We start from the raw sequence: 17,515 nt of genomic DNA on the forward strand, positions 1-17,515 counted from the left end.
TGGCAGCGTGCAAGTTAATCTGCCCTCACAGGCGTCCGGAGGACAATTTGTTCCTCCACTACCTTTGAACCCATCTCAGGGAACATTGGTAGTATATACAGGTACAGCAGGAAGAGTGAATGAATAGAGTGATGTAAGGCAAACACCGAGCGATACACATGCACGTGAGGCTAGTGAAACAGCTTTGAGTGTACGTGAGGTGAGTGCACACACTGATCCTGCTCTGTTTGAGGAACAAATGGCTAAGTTACGAGCTGAATTAGCCAGAATGATTGCTGAGAATGAGAAGCTCAAGGGTGCACAGTTGGTGACCCTGGAACAAAAAGCTGAGGAGAGGCCATCCAGTTCTTACAGGGATGAGCTTAAAGAGGAAATCCATGAGTTAGCTGTTGAGATGAGAACCAATCATGAGCTTTACATGTCTAAATTTTGAGACCATCGACAGCAAATTGGATCAACTACTCAGGAACTCCAACAAGTCTGATGATTAACCCTCCGGAGAGGATCCCTCAACTAAGGGGGAGAATAGAGACAAAGGTGACAGGGATGATAGAGGCAATAGCTCAAATCAAAGCAACAAGGGAAATACCACTTCTGGATCTGCCCCTGACAAAGAATCTGATAAATCTAAAGGCAAAGAACCGTTACATCAGTCCGACAATGTCTTCAACTCTGATAGTTTTGATGACTATCCAAATGATATGGATGATGATGACATCTTCGATGCTACCTATCGTCAGGCAGAAGAAGAAGGTAAATTTGATGAGGGTTATTTGTTTCAGGATGAAGAACCTGTTGACCTAGAGCATGAGAAGAATGTACGGAAGTTCAAAGCTGAAAATGAAGCAAGGAAGCGTAAGCTTCGTGATTTCCAAAAACTTCTAGAGGACAAGTTGATCACAGAAGAGCAAATCAAGATTGAGAAACAGAAAATCTATGATGTTGCGTGCAAGCAGAAGAATCTTGATATTAAAAGGAAAGTCGGAAAAAGCTGGGACATTGCAAAGAGAATATTCAATGGACCTCAAAGGCAACCTTTCAACGACAAGAAGTTCTTATCTCTGATCTATGATCTTCGAGAGGTAAACCCTGACGAGGATGTCTTTATGCATGCCTTTGCTTTGGAGTTGAATTATTTGACTGTGGGAGTCAACAATCTGTTAGAAGAATGGGAGCTAATTGTCTATACACAGAGGAATGGTTCTTTCAGACTATCTGTCGAATCTCTGAAATCATTCTCTGTATCTGAGCTCTGGGTGCTTCGGAACAAGGTAAAGCGCAGCTCCAACCTGAACGAACTCCTTCGTGACAAACTGCTGGAATGTGTTGTATTCAACAGTCCTCAGGTTGTCAGGAATCCTTACTGTGTAAAGTTCGTTCACAAGGAGATCTTCAGCACTGTCTATCTCAACGAAGAAGCCTTGCCAAAGTATCCCGCTAAGCAACTTGCTCTTGCCTCCACTCTTTTAAGAACCAAGGGCTTTGCTTCTAAAGCTAAGTCTGATGCTGATGATGTGATTCTTGCTCACTGCACTCGAAAGAATGTTGCTCAGTACTTTCGAAGGATGAAAAATGTTACAAAATCTCAGCCATCAGACTTCCGCGAAGACCCTGTGGATTTGGAAGTGCTACATCAACTGGCTCTGGCAAAGGAACGAAAGAAGCGTGGTGAATCCACTACATCTGAAGTGCCAACCAGGGAAGAACCGTCAACTCCTATCCTTCACACTTCTGATATCGAAGAAGGAGAAGTTGATCTTTAGATTCATTAGGGATTTGTAATATATGTTCAATAAGAACATCCCTTTGTAATCTATTGTAATCTTTTGAATTCTGGTGAATGTTTAATGAAATACCAGAAACTTTTTGCTATTTACAATTCATGTTTAATCCTTTGTCTTATCAGTTAGTTGAGTTATCCTCTCGATAATTTGCATGTTATGTTAACAAACAAATAGGGGGAGATTGAAAGGCATATGTTTAGTCTATTTGTAATTAAAGAGGTACCAACTCAACTCTGATAAGAAAGCAAGATAAATAGCAAGTACTGTTGAAGGAATCCGTACGAAGAACGTCAAGGAATTTTTGAAATTATATGTTTGAAGAATTTCAGGATGCTGCTGCACACCACTGAAAGAAGTTCATTAATATGTTCAAGCCTCAGTGTACAAATAATCTTTTGTAGCACGTCCAGAAGTCCAGAAGGTATAAAGTTTTAATACTTTATTTATTCAGAAGATTCCATACTACTGTTACTTATAAAGAAGATCTACGAAGACATAGACTCGACGAACAAGCCTCGTTTCAAATGTTTATTTGATAAAGAATATTTAATTCAGCTAGATACAGATAAACCAGACAGTACATTTGTGTGTCAGCTACTCAGATTAAGTGTTCTGCATCAACTACAAGTGGTCGTTCGATCAAGACAAAGATCCACAAAGTCTAATCAAGCCTGAAGTCTCTGCTGATGAAGATATACAATTTTATAAGTATTTACTTAATTATCTCACTAATCAAAATAATTAAATTAGTTGTATAATTTATTTCTTAAATTGATTCACCTTCGAATTAATTTAATTTATAAATTTATATAATTAATATAATTAAGTGGGTAATTATCTAATATTTATTTAATTATTAAAACTGTTTTTATGCATCATATAGCTCGGTATGACATTATATAATAATGTCATACCGTAACCTGCTAAATGACATTCTCAGGAATGACTTGAAAAAGTCATATTAAGGCTGTTTGAGTGATTATATCATTCGGTATGACTTTCTCTTGATAAGTCATATTGTTTGCTTTCAACAGACTTCATCTGGTATGACATTAAAATGTCATACCGTGTCTCTGTTCCAGGCTTTCTTGATTGTGTGTATGTCACTACACCATAGATTGGCTATTGCAACCACTCAAAAAAAAATAATCTCAAAATCGTTGCCTTTGAAAAAAGAAAATCAATATATTGCAATGCCGAGAAAATCGTTACAATAGATTACCGTTTTCGTTAATAATTTTGAAATGAGTATAACTATTGCAATGTTATTATTTGGCGTTGCAATAGATCTTAATTTTTGGGCCAAAAAATTGGCGGGCCAATGAAAATAGTGGTGGCGGGATAATGAAAATTATTTTGCCGGTTTAATTGAAATATACACACAAAAGAGAACTATACACTAAAAAGAAAGTATACATCCAAACACTACTTCAGACCTCAGTATAACACTAACTCACAAACATATACTCTCATCGAAGAGAAGGCAAGAGAGAGAAGGGAGAAGGCGATCCATCGAGAAGAAGGCGAAAGAGAATATAAAGAAGGCGAGAGAGAAGGTACACTACCCTATACTCTCATTTTTCTCAAATAACCTATACTCTGTTTGATTGAGTGCATGTGTATATGTATTTTATCGTGTTTAATTTGTATATTTGCTGTTAATTAAGTTTGTGTGTATCTTCTGGGTTATCTTCTTAATTTATGGGTTAAATAATGTGTGTATGTTAATTTAGGGGTTAATCTGTGTATGTTAATTTAGGGGTTTAATTAGGTTTTTGATTAATTTGGTGTTATTGTTTTTAAGTGGGTTCATATGTAAGAGTTGGGTTTATGTTCATCTGCTTTGTTTAAGTTGAAATTGGTTTAATTACTTTTCAAATATTAGAATTTGTGTCCTGTTTAGGCTACTTTACTGCTGTTCACATGCTCTTGTAGTTCCTAAAACATATATTCATCCATATTTGAGTGCAAAATTTATACATGACAGTGAAATGTTAATTTACAGGGGTTTAGTTATTTTTATAGGAGTTTATTAAATTTTTGTTTGTTTCTCTTTGCACCTGTGTAGAAATTCAGTGATGAATTGGGCATTACTTCCAAAGTATAGTGAAGAATATATAAGAGGGGTGAAAGATTTTGTGTCGAATGGTTTTGCAAATTTTGGTGTAGGAACTGAACTTAGGTGCCCTTGTAAGAAATGTATTAATCGGTTCTGGCACTCACGCGATGTCGTTCAAGATCATCTTATATGTCAGGGGCCATATCCAGAGTTTGTCAACTGGATATATGAGATTTCAACTTCTAAGTTCAAGAAAATCAGTGATACTAGTGATGATATGGAGTGTGATCAGGGGGGGTTTGGTTTGGGGGATGATTTTGATGAGATGATCCGTAATTCATATAAAAATGACATTGACACTAGTGGTAAAAATCAGATGAACAAAGATGCAATTAATTTTTATAGGCTAGTGGAGGAGGGCAAACAACCTTTGTATCCGGGGTCGAAAACTTTTACTCGTTTAAGTTTTGTAGTTAAACTTTACATGTTGAAGTGCACTTGTGGATTTACCGAGTCAGCCTTTAGTGCAATACTTGAGCTGATAAAAGAGGCCTTCCCCAACTCAAATTTGCCTCCTTCTTTTAGTGCTGCGAAGGGGATGATTAAAGAATTAGGCCTTGATTATGAGAAGATACATGCATGTCCTAACGATTGCATGCTATATTGGGCTAAAAATAAAGATGAAAATATATGCAAAGTGTGTGGAGTTTCAAGATGGAAAGCTGTAGATAATGATAAAAATGATATATTAGAGAAGGATGATAGGAAACAATATAAAGTCCCTGCCAAAGTTGTGAGATACTTTCCGTTGAAACCTAGGTTACAAAGAATGTTCTTGTCTAAAGAATATTCTGAACTCATGACTTGGCACGCAACGGGCCGAATAAATGATGGAAAGTTAAGACATCCTGCTGATGCCAAGGGCTGGAAGTCAATGGATGCAAGTCATCCAAAATTTGCTCAAGAAAATCGAAATGTTAGGTTGGGGTTAGCGGCAGATGGGTTTAATCCTTACCGTACTATGAGTATATCTCACAGTACTTGGCCTGTGATGCTAGTTAATTATAATTTACCACCTTGGTTGATTATGAAACCTGAGAATATAATTCTTTCAACTCTGATCCCTGGTCCTACACAGCCTGGTAATGAAATAGATGTGTATTTGCAGCCACTTATAGCTGAGTTAAAAGAGTTGTGGGAAACTGGTATAGAAACATATGATGCCCACTTTAACAACACTTTTACCTTGCACGCGAGCCTGTTATGGACAATAAGTGATTTTCCGGGGTATGGGGTTTTATCAGGTTGGACCACAAAGGGATACCTTGGTTGTCCCGAATGTCACTATGAAACATCATCAACCTATTTGAAGCACAGCCGTAAAGTTTGTTACATGAGCCACAGAAAATTCCTACCTCCTGATCACAAGTTTAGATTTGACACCAAAAGATTTAACGGGGAAGTTGAAACAAATCTTTGTCCTGAACCTTTATCCGGAAATTTCATTGTTAGACTTCTGGGTAAATTTAGGAATAATTTTGGAAAGCTGAAGGGTAAGAAAAAAGATGCAGATTGTCCTTGGAAAAAAAAGTCGATATTCTTTGAGTTACCGTATTGGAGTGATCATTTAATTAGACATAATCTAGATGTGATGCATATAGAGAAAAACATCGTCGATAAAATCTTAGGAACTTTGTTAAACATTGGGGGCAGAACAAAGGACCATCTAAATGCTCGTCTAGATTTGCAGGAGATGGGGATTCGTAAGATTCTTCATCCTGTGAAATCTGCTGATAACAATCACTTTGAAATTAGGGCAGCTTGTTTTGACATGACCAAAAAAGAAAAAGAAGACTTCTGTTCAGTGCTGATGAATGCTAGACTGCCATATGGATGTGCGTCTAATATCAGCCGGTGTGTGCAATTGAATGAAAGAAAAATTTCTGGTTATAAAAGTCATGATGCACACTTTCTTCTTCAATACCTACTTCAATTTGCTGCCATCAAAACCTTAAAACCTGAGGTCGCGATACCTTTGATTCGACTTGGTTCCTTCTTTCGGGGCATATGTGGAAAAGTAATACAGTTAGATGACGTAGAGAAGTTGCAAAACGAAATCATCGAAATACTTTGCCAGCTTGAAACTATCTTTCCCCCGGCATTCTTTGATATTATGGTTCATCTGCCAATTCATTTATGTAAAGAAATTGAATTTGGAGGACCTGTGCACCTTAGATGGATGTTTGGGATTGAAAGGTATTTGAGTAAATTGAAGTCATATGTTCGTAATAGGAGCAAACCAGAAGGCTGCATAGCTGAAGGGTACATGGTTGAAGAATGCCTAACGTTTTGTTCTAGATTCTTAGCTGATGATAGCAAAAACAAATTGAACTCTATGAAGTCAAATGTTGGAAGTCATATTGGTTCAAGGCGAAACAAGGATGGAAAACCTATACATTTGGCAGAAAAGATATGGATTAATGCTCATCGATACGTATTGTTCAACTGCGGCAACATGGAAATAGAGCAACTTATAGAGTAATGTCTTTCCCCTGGTTTTTACTCAAGTTTATATAGTAATTTATAATACTACCCTGTTTAAATATTTGAAATTTGACATAACTGCAGGGAACACCGTTCCTTATATGACAATCAAGTGAAGTCAAAGTTGTATAAAAGGGAAAGAGAACACACAAAGGAATTTTATAACTGGTTGAAGGATGAGGTTCAAAAAAAGGAGGAATGCTCACCTGAACTATTAGCTTTGTCAAAGGGGCCTCAACGAGCAGCAAGAAAATTTAGTGGTTATATAATTAATGGATTTAGATTCCATACAAAACAAAGAGACGGGAAGTGTACGACACAAAACAGTGGTGTTTATTTGACCGCGCAGACTACTAGTTTTGCTAGTACTAAAGACAAAAACCCCATTGTTGCAGATGTTAGTTACTATGGAGCCATTGAAGAAATTATCGAGGTTGATTATTGGGGAGCATTGTCAGTAGTTTTGTTTAGATGCATTTGGTACCAAAAGGATAAAGACTGTCATGGATTGACAAGGGTCAACTTTAACAGAATTTATCAAAAAGATGACCCATTTGTTTTAGCTACACAAGTACAACAAGTTTTCTACATTCAAGATTGTTCTGAGAAGAACTTGTATTTTGTTGTTAAAAAACTGCCAAGGGACTACAATGATATGGAAGACGAAAGTGATCCACTTGAAGAAGTTAGTGGACCTACAATGCAGCAAGAACTAATTTTTCCTGTAAATACCCTACCTGATGATGATAGTTGGTACAGAGATGATGTGCCGAATAGACAAATCCCTGTTACTCCAACTGAAATGGAAGAAAATGATGAAATCTGCGAATGAGACTTATTAATTTATCGTATTTCAAATATATGTCAAATTTTAGGAGTTCATGTTAGTTGTAATGTACCAACTCTATTCCTTGTGTTGTGGCATATTATTGTGAAAACAAGGTTGTAATTTTATTGTTTTTAATTAGCTTGCTATTTCTTATCTGCTTTTTAGTTTTTGCACCATTTTACCTATTACTTGCTTCTGTTAGTTTCTTACTAGCTTCCTAATTGCTTTTAGCTTATTGATCCTACAAGTCCATCAAAGGTCTAACATTTCTCTTGGGATTATGTCTATTTTCAGGATGGCAGAGTACTTTTATCTGAGGTTCTACCACAAAGGACAATTTGTAAAGAACAAATACTTGTGTGGAAAATGTATGAAGATACCAGTTGCTGTTGAAGTTGACAGATTTTCCTTCTCCGTGCTTATGGAATATGTGAAGGACGACGTGGGGTACACTGAAATAGGAGGGATTTATGTTAAGAAGCAAGGTGGTGGCTGGAAATTAGTCTCTTCTGATGCAGATGTGGGTGAGCTTGTTAAGGGTTTACTAGATGGTTGTCACTTAGATTTTTACATTGACACTGTTGTGGACAAGGCAATAGAGCCGGTGAAGCAGATGCAACCTCATGTGATCATGAGGCCAAGGACAAGTTTTTTTGAAGGTAATTATCAAAAGTTTTTGGAATTATTTTGGTGTGAGTCTTGGTATCGTTATTTGGTTTTCTTTCTCTCGATTTACATGTGTGTAAATAATACTCTTGTAGGTCTGGATAAAGTGAAGACACAGTATGTGACAATACATACACTTCAAAAAGATCAAAAGAATAAGAAAAAAGAAGCTCATGAGGACTTGAATTTAGTTGGTAATGAGAAGGTGCAATCTCCACCAGAAATTGAGGGAGATGACATCAACAAGAAGAAAACTACTAAAGCTGCTGAATTGGTTGTTAATGAGGAGAATGTGGAATCTGCTGCGCACATTGAGGTTTACGAAAAAAGCAAGAAAAAACTTACCAAAAAGGCGAGTTTATTGATAAAACACATCTCTGACATATATTATTGTATATTATATATGATCATGCAACAACTAATCATGTGTAATTTAATTAGGATATTCTTGCTGATTTTGAAGAAAAAAGAAAGAAGAGAGTCGCTGAAAACAATCAAATGTTGGAACGACTGAGAATAAAGAAATTGAAAGCTGATCTTGAAGATCAAAAAACAAAAAAGAAAAAAGTAGAAGAAGATATTGGCAATATATCAGACCTAGAATTTGATCGAGAGTATGTGTCGGGACAGGATAGCCTCCCAACTAGTGAAGAGGAGCAATCGGCGAAGGTTTGTATAACTTATTCAAGTATTAATTCAAGCTTTGCAATTAATATTATATATAGAAGTTTAATATATGATTCTGAATTAATTAGCGGACCAAAAAAGCTCCATCAGTGAAGGTTGCCACCAAACCACCGACAACTCGTTCAAAAACAGCACAAAAGGCTGCTGATGAGGGTAAACAGGTGCATTTTTCTTGCATTTTAATTTTCTTTTTTTTTGTGCATTTTAAGTTCATATTTTCTCCATTTTATGTTCTATTTTTCCCAATTTATTTCATATTTTCTGTAATTTAGGTTAATTTCACAATTTTTTGAGTTTATATACTTTATAAACTTTTTTGCAAGGTTAATGATGAAGTGGCAGTACCACCTCCCCCCCAGCTACCTAGTACTCTTCAAGAATTGAAGCAGATAAAGAGGGCGTACAATAATGATGGAGTTGGAACCATGGAGGCATTTGTAAAGATGAGACAAAGCCTCAAGGAAAAGGAACAGGAAGCAGCTAGCAATGCAGAGGACAATGATGCTGGGGTAAATAACGAACCAACAGATGGCAAGGTTCCGGCTGAAGGTATGTTTTTGATCCTTAAGTTGTGGTAGAAATTTCAATTATATATATATATATATATATATATATATATATATATGACTAATCCTATATAAAAATGGTGTTTAATTACTTTGAAATATATATATCAAGGTGAAACTAAAGTTGCAAGGCGTAGAGGACCTACGAAAATGAGTTCTGTTTTTACGAGAAAATTGGAAGAAAGACCACATCTGATCCTAAATCATGAGTTGCAACCTGTGCATGAAGATAGTAAAATAAGATCAGAATTTGGCAGTTTTTTGGGGACAATAGGGAGACAATGTGTACCCCTAGATTATGTCAACTGGAGCCGAGTTCCCGAAACAGAGAAGAATGGTTGGTGGGAGTTTGTCAAGGTCAAAACCACACATACTACAAATTATCTTTAAATTACATGTTTAGATTATGCAGCTTATGAAAATAATGTTGGTACATAATCTGTTTTGTTATGTTTCATATGTAGACAAAGTATGTCATTCCGGAGGAGGGAAAAGATTGGGTTTTAAAGACCATTTGTGATGCGTGGAGGATGTACAAAAGCCGTTTTAAGGCCGAATATTATACCAAATATGACAATGATGAGGAGAGGTTGAAGAGAAGGCCGCAGTCAATTCCTCTTGAGAAATTCAAGATTTTGCTACAATATTGGGGTGATGAAAAAATTAAGTCTACTGCTGCAAAAAATGCAAATAACCGAAGAAGGGTTATTGATACGCACACTGCTGGCCGTACATCATTTGCACAAATCAGGAACGACATGGTATGCTCCTGGATCTTAATTAATTATATATCATTTTTTATCATTATTAAATATGTTTTGTACTTGTTAATTATTATTTGTTAATTTATGTCAGAAAAAGGTCCAGTCGACCCCTGATACACCCACAAAGGCAGACATTTACCCTAAAACACGCAAAGGTCATGAAAAGAAGGTCAGGAGTAATATTTTTTCTAGTATTGTTAATTAGGAATGTACGTATGATCAATATCTTGAATTTGTACATGTGTGTGTAAACACTTATTTATTGTTCATATTTTGATTATTTGTAGACTACTAAAAATGCCGAGGGAAATGATAATGAGGAGGAAGCAGATGCAGATGCAGATGCAGAAGGTAAGGCCGAAGAAGCAGCAAAGACAATTGTTGAAATAGATTTTGCAGCTCATGGACCAAACTGGCTTGTTGGGAGGAGCGGAAGAACAAGCAAAACACGGAATATCACAACACATGAAAGCAGAAAAGCTGAGGAATTAGCAATTCTGAGAAAGGAAATAGCTGCTGAAATGGAGGATAAGCTTAATAAAAAGTTGAAGACAATCCTCGAACATTTGGCTGAGAAAAACCCATCGCTGCATATAAATGTCGATGAACTATGTGCAAGTGGTCAGAGTGAGGAGTCAGAGGATGAGAGCGATGCAGCTGCTGATTCTTAATCAGCTACTATATTCCAGACTTGGCCTATTTTGATGTCAAAATATTTGATGTAATTAACGTACGTACTTAGACTATTTCTAGTAGTTCTAGACTTGTGATGGCCTTTTAATTTGATGTAGTACTGATATTGCACTTGGTTGGTTGTGGTTGTTTAGGACTTAGTTTGTAGTTATGGAGTTGTGGTAGTTGTGGTTGGTAACAGTCTCAGTACTGTTTTTGGGATTTATTGTGTTGTTGAACCTTTATTGGTGGATTGCTATATTTTGAAAATGGTCATGTCAAATTTTTTTTAACCAGACTGTTGCAATATATGTTTTTAATGTTGCATTAGAGAATAATTTTATAATTGAAAATCATTTAAATATCAATGCATTTGGTACAAAAGATGTTGCCATAGGTTGTATATGGCAATGCTTAATTATAAGAAAGTGTTGCAATCCTTTGTTGCAATAAAATCACAACCAACTGCAATGAGTAAGTACCATTGCTATATAGGACAATTTTGTTGCAATATGTTGTTGTTGCAATGATAATAGCATGTTGCAATACAGGTGTAAATCATTGCATAAAGTACCCTATGCCAACGGGAGCAAAGTTAACGGTGATTTTTTTGAAAACTGTTGCAATAAACTCTACTGCAATGCTTTTTCGTCATATGGCAACTATTTTTAGTGGTTGCGATATCCAATCTATGGTGTAGTGTGTCTTGAGTGATTATGACTTAGAAAAGTCATACCAAGTGGTCTGTATGGCTTTTGTTTTATATGTCATACTGAATGACCTTGATGGCCATGTCTGATTAAGTCATACCGAGTTTTTCAGTATGGCTTTCTCATAAAAAGTCATTCCTTCCCTTTGTTTAGCATGACTTTGTGTTTTAATATCATTCCTTCTTAGTGTTTGGCATGGCTTTGTTTTCCTAAGCTAGAAAGTCATTCCTTTCAATGTCATACCTAGATCCAAGTGATTTGCCTATAAATATGGCTTCACTTCTTCATTTGTAAGTGTTCAAGCATTGTAAAAGCTTTCAAGTTGTTTGTAACTTGCAATTGTTATATCCACAGTTTTCTGTGCTTTGATCACTCGGTTGTTTTAATCACTAAACTAGAATACATCATGTCGAATTTATTCTACGAACTTTAGTGGACATTAAAACGAACCTTATTAATTATATAACGACTTAAAACATTGTTATATTAATTAATTAAAATCTGATTAACAAGTTTAATTCAAATCAGATTATTCCGCCGCGATTTTTAGTGACGATTGTATTCAACCCCCCCCCCCCTTCTACAATCGTTTCAGGACCTAACAACCTCGACAGTAACATATACACATAGGTCGCCCATGGCAGAGTCCCTTGTGACCTCGACAGTAACATATACACATAGGTCGCCCATGGCAGAGCGACCCATGTGGTGTCCAAACTCTCCTCTGAGGGTCGCCCAAATTCAAATGAATTAGATTGGTTAGTTTTGAAAAGTTGAATGTAAGCTGGTTTTAAAAAATTTATGTTTAAACTGGTTAGTTTGGTAAGGGAGCCATGATGACGAGGGTATCAGTATTCAACGAGAATGCATGATTCAGGTATTTGTATTTTTATATACATTATCTTCAAAACATCATTTAACTGTCTCTTTATGAGAATGAGCGATTGTAATTTATTGTTTGTTCGACTCAATTATTGGTATAGATGTCGTATGGGTTTGTTCGACTTAATCATTGGTGTAGATGTCGTGTGCCTTTTTATTGTTAGATTAACAAATTTGTTTCAAAACAAAATATATCCAAAGTTTTATTTATAATTTTGGGTGTTGGGCCCTATTATGACAAAATCCATCATCAATGCCTAGAATATCACGATTCGAAAAAATGAATCTCAATACCATTTATTAATGTTGTGCTGTATCGTGCAGTGTTTTGAATATTTTTTGTTATTTTACACCATCTATAAGAAAGATTGTAGAAGGGGGGGGGTTGAATACAATCTTTTACAAATTTAAAAGATTTAAGAACAAACACTTTAAACAAAGCAAACAGAAAACACCAAATATTAAAAATACGGGTGGATTGAATGATCCACCTGTGAGATTTTATATAAAAGAATATGTGGATTGATTACAATTCGCACAGCTGCTGGTTCATCACTCAAACAAGTTCTAACTCTCAGATTTTCTCTCAAGTAATTTGAACAAGTTCAACTGATGATTCTAACATGGTTATATACTCCAAGTTTTACAAAGCTTTTAGCTAGACTACAAAATGCACTCTAATCTAAAAATAATGCTGCACATCTTTGTCTTATGCATGCTTCCTGAGATGTCTTCATCTTTGACCATCATCTTGATTTGATCCAGATTGCATTGCATGAGATAAGAATGTTTCTGCTTCTTCTTTATTTTCCTAATCAGGCTCCCATGTCCATTTTAGTGTAATTCGATCCATGTGATTTTTGATCCATGTGATTTGTCAGACTTAAGCTCTAGTCACTTTCAACTGCTCTTTGCTTCATTAGTTGAAAGTTCTGGTTACTTTCAACTCCTCTTGACTTCATCAGTTGAATGTTGCGCTAGGCTCATCAGTTGAACGAATTACAAACTTCATCAGTTGAATGCTGTTCCAGTCTCATCAGTTGAAATCCTTAGCATCATCAGTTGAATATTTTGTCTTCAGTTGAATGCTTGGTTTTCATCAGTTGAAACATGATCCAGTCTTCATCAGTTGAATAGTTACATCTCATCAGTTGAATATCCTTCACTTAGATAAAATTACATGGCATTGGATATTTTACAATTAGCCATCCTATTCTACCCATCCGTTGATAATTCCCAAAGACAAGAAATATAACAATTACAACTGAAATTTGATAAAGATACTAAGTAAGACATGTTACAAAATGTTTATGTTATTATCAAAAATTATTGATTCCTAACAATCTCCCCCAATTTATGACTGGAGAAGATGCAGACATAAATTCTACACTTGATGATAACAAAACATAAATAAAATAAAATGCAGAATTTAAATACAAGAGTTAGAAAGGTTTACAGATGATTATGCTCCTCTAGACTGAGCAGTTACTTGTCCTTAGAAGATCTTCTTCTTCTGGACTTAAGTTTTTCTTCAAGAATGTCAATCTGTTTCTGAAAAATCCTGTAGAACCATTCTTCATCACTGTCTTGCCTGTTGAGCTTAGATTGGAGAGTCTTCAGAGTATTCAAGCTAGCAACCTTGAGTTGATCTTTAGGTCTGAAAAATCTCCTAACACCTTGACTGTCCCTAAACTCCATGATTGGAGTAGGTTCATGATGAATTTTCTTTCCAGTGTAGGGAATTTTCAGCCTTCTTTGCAGACAAGCATCTGAGGACCATTCCTTCCTGATTTCAAGGATTCTCTTTAATATCAATTGCTTTGCAGGTGGTGTAAATCCTCCTGTCCTCTTCATGGAAGCATATATCTTTGTCAAAGAGCTGAATCCTTTAGAATTCAGAACTCTGTGAAGAGGCCAGGTGACATCACCCTTGCTTTTGTAAGAGAATACCAATCTTTCAAGAAGCTTGGAAGTTGATTCTATTCCTCTCACTTCTTGAAGGTTATCCAGCTCCAGCTCTAACTCAGAAATTTCTTCAATATTGGCAATGACAAGATAGTCATCTGGATTTTCAGGTTCTTTTGGAGGTTTAGGAGGGTTAGTCATTCTCTTAGCCACAATATTCCCTTTCTTCTTTGGCTTTGGAGTTTCTTGAACAAGAAAGGCTGGGATTGGAATATCTTCAAGGTCAATTGGCTCCTCCTTTGGCATTATTGGCTCATCATGGAAGTTGACATCTGGATGTACCACTGTGGTGTCCTTGATTGGAGAAGAAGGCTTTGAGATAGGTACAGATTCTTCAGGCACTTCTTCTCTTCTCTTGGCAGCCTCAGGCATCTTTAATCTAGACTTGACCCTCTTTTTCATTGGAGAAGTTTCAAGAGCCAATCTATTCTCACTTTGTAGCTCAGCTGCCAACTCCTCTTCTAGCTCAATAGCATACCTTTCATCAACCTCTATTTCTTGATTCAAAGAAAGTTGAGATTCATACTCCTTTCTTTCACAGTCTCTGGCCACCTCTTCAGCTTTAGCAAATGAGTAGTGAGGATGGCCAGTTCCAATAAACAGCTTTTGGCCTTCTCTGTAGATGATGGCAAAATGAGATTTTAGGGCCACATCTGTAGAATCTTTGTAGCTCTTAATTTCTTGGCCCAAAAGCTTGTACTCATTCTTGTCAGGCCTTGCTAGTGGAAAGTAGATTGAGCTTGAGTCTTTTCCAGGCCTGGAGTACCCACAGTTGTTTGGAAATAAGATGTCCTTGAACTCATTCATAATTGATGGCTCACCTTTTTCTTTCTTGGAAGGAATAACAATTTCAGGTGTGATTACCCTGAGAATTGTAGTTGTTGTGGGAAAAGAATTTGGAACTGCAGATGTAGATTGAGAATTTGAAGTTGCAGAAGCAGCCTTCTTATCTAGCAGAGCCAATCTCTTTTCAATTGTGTCCAATGCAGCAAGCCTTTCAAGCCTCTTTTGCTCCTTTGCAGTATGAAAAGGAGGAGGAATTCTACTCACCAACTCAGCACGAGAAGGTAAGGGTTCTTTCTCCCCCTTTTTGTTAGCATCAAGTGAAGGACTGGGAAGAGGAATGCCAGATGCCAAGAGAAGATCTTGGAGAAGACCAGTTTGCACCCTTTGGTGTTGGAGCATCTCTTCCATTCTGGAGTTTAAAACTTGTACATTCTCTTCCAGAGCTTCCACTTTCTTTTCTAGCTGAGCTTGTTTCTTGTCAGAGGTAGAAATTGCAGTTTGGACTTGAGTAGAAAACTTCTCATCAATCTTTTTGGATAAGTCTGATTTGACAGATGTGATGAGAGAGTTTAGATGTTCAGCTTCCTTCTGGAAATGGAGAGACTGGTACTTGTGCAGTCTTAGATTTTCAAGAGCTTGACTGGCAAAAGTAGCAGTGATGGATGGAGAAGAAGAAGAGCTTCCAGCTTGAGGTTGAAGCAGAGATGTGGCTTGCCTTTGCAACTCAAGGCTAACTGCAGTTGTATTTGCAGATTGAATGGAGAGCCAAGATGGAAGAGAGGTTGTAGGCTCTTCACCAAGAGAATCCTCAAGAGCATCATTGAGGTCTTCATCACTGTCATCATAGTGAAAATCATCTCCAGCATTGGCAGGCAGAGCTGCAAGTGCCTCCTTTGCTCTAAGCATAGATGATGAAGTGTGAATCAGATTAAGGCTCCTCTCAGCTGCTTGATTATCCATCCTTGCAAAAGCTTGGACAGAAGACATTCCATGAGTAAAAGTCTCAGGGTCTAGTGGCACACTATCCAATAAGGATCTGTATTCTGCTTGATAAGCTTGCTCACTAAACCCTTCATTGGCACCTGCATTTCTCTCAATTTCTCTCTGTTCTTGCATCAAGGGCTCCCCTTGGCTCACCTCACAGCTCACCTCTCCCTCACTTACCCTTGCTAAAGGGTCACTCATTACCTCTCCTTTTTCCTTGCCAGAAGAAATTGCCAGACTCTCCACACCCTCTCCTTTTGCCAGCACCCAAGGCTGCCTCTCCACTCCAGTGCTCACATCACTCAAACCTAGTAGTGTTTGTGCTACCATGTGATCAACTGCTGTGGAAAAAGGTAAATTAATTGAAGTAGCAGCAGTTGTCAACTGATGAGGGACATCAGTTGAAACATGAGTAGTGGAGGCATTCAACTGATGAGAGCTGTCAAGCACATCAGTTGAAGGACAAACACTATTCAACTGATGAAAAAGATCAGTTGAAGATAATGAAGAAATAGGCTTAGAAGCTGTGACAGTTGAGTCTGTGGTGATTGATTTTGCATGTAAATCCTCAGAGCACATTGTCACAGAAGAATAAATTTGATGAGATTGATCCAACAAATCATCAAAATGATGATGATCAATCTCAGAAGGGAGCTTCTCCATGAAATCCAAAGATGGAAAATTTACAAGAATGGTGTGAATTAATTCCACATCCACAGAAGAGGTTGGGGATTGTGTTTGAGTAGTAGATATGATAAGATCATGTATATGCACAATAGGTTGAGAAGAAGGGGACTGTGACTCCATATTTATTGGAGTCACATCAAGCTGACTTTGAGAAGAAGATACAGGCATAAAATCCAGGATGGATGCCTGTGTGTGTGCAGTGTGCTTTACCTTCTCACCTCTTTGCTTCTTTCCCCCATAGGCTTTTATAGGTGAAGAGGTAGTGTCCATCCCCCTCTTTTGCTGTGTCCCTGGATGGGGACTATTTTCAATAACAACATCCTTTCGGGAGGATGCTGCTAGGGATGATCTTGAATCCATTTTAAGCTCTGCAGTCTCTGCAGAGTGGCTTGGCAGGGCATCACTCTTCTCTCCAGCCTTATCCTTAGGGTTTCTTTGATGATCACCCTTTCCCTCCCCCTCACTTCCACCAATCACACTCCCCTCAGGTTTGTGCTTCTTGGATTTTACAACAGATGCCTTTTGGGAGGCACCTGATGTTGGATTAGAAGACTTGGATTTAGAGGGTTGTGCCACTTGTGTGGACTATTGATGGGCCTCTTCAACAGCCCTGATGGCAGAAAGCAAAGAAGATGAGGGTTGAGAAGGAGTAGTAGGATAGCCATGTACCTCTTTTTCTTTCCCAGGCTCCATAATTGGCAGGTAAATCACCTCCAAGGAGGGGTAGAGATTCATCCTTAAGAGGTCTTTGAAGACTCTCTTCTCCTGCACGAAACTTTGAAGCTTGGCTTCCTGATTAGTGATGACTAGCTTGTCATTAACACGGTTAGCTAACATCATCAAGAATCTAACATAATATATGTTTTTAGGCCTATCAGTCCTATCACCTAGCTTCTCCCCAATTTCATGGATCATCAAAGTGCCAAAATT

General features: G+C 37.2%; 1 protein-coding gene across 1 annotated transcript; it reads left to right on the plus strand.

Annotated features, from left to right (window-relative positions):
• Positions 1 to 3,862: 3,862 nt before the first annotated feature.
• On the plus strand, positions 3,863 to 7,219 carry LOC108203717 (uncharacterized). The gene is made up of 2 exons (XM_017372841.2): positions 3,863 to 6,381; positions 6,472 to 7,219. Exons 1-2 carry the CDS (start codon positions 3,863 to 3,865, stop codon positions 7,217 to 7,219), a joined length of 3,267 nt encoding a protein of 1,088 aa, XP_017228330.2.
• Positions 7,220 to 17,515: the final 10,296 nt, after the last annotated feature.

The sequence above is a fragment of the Daucus carota genome, chromosome 2 (genome assembly GCF_001625215.2).
Source record: "Daucus carota subsp. sativus chromosome 2, DH1 v3.0, whole genome shotgun sequence".
Taxonomy (NCBI): Eukaryota; Viridiplantae; Streptophyta; class Magnoliopsida; order Apiales; family Apiaceae; genus Daucus; species Daucus carota.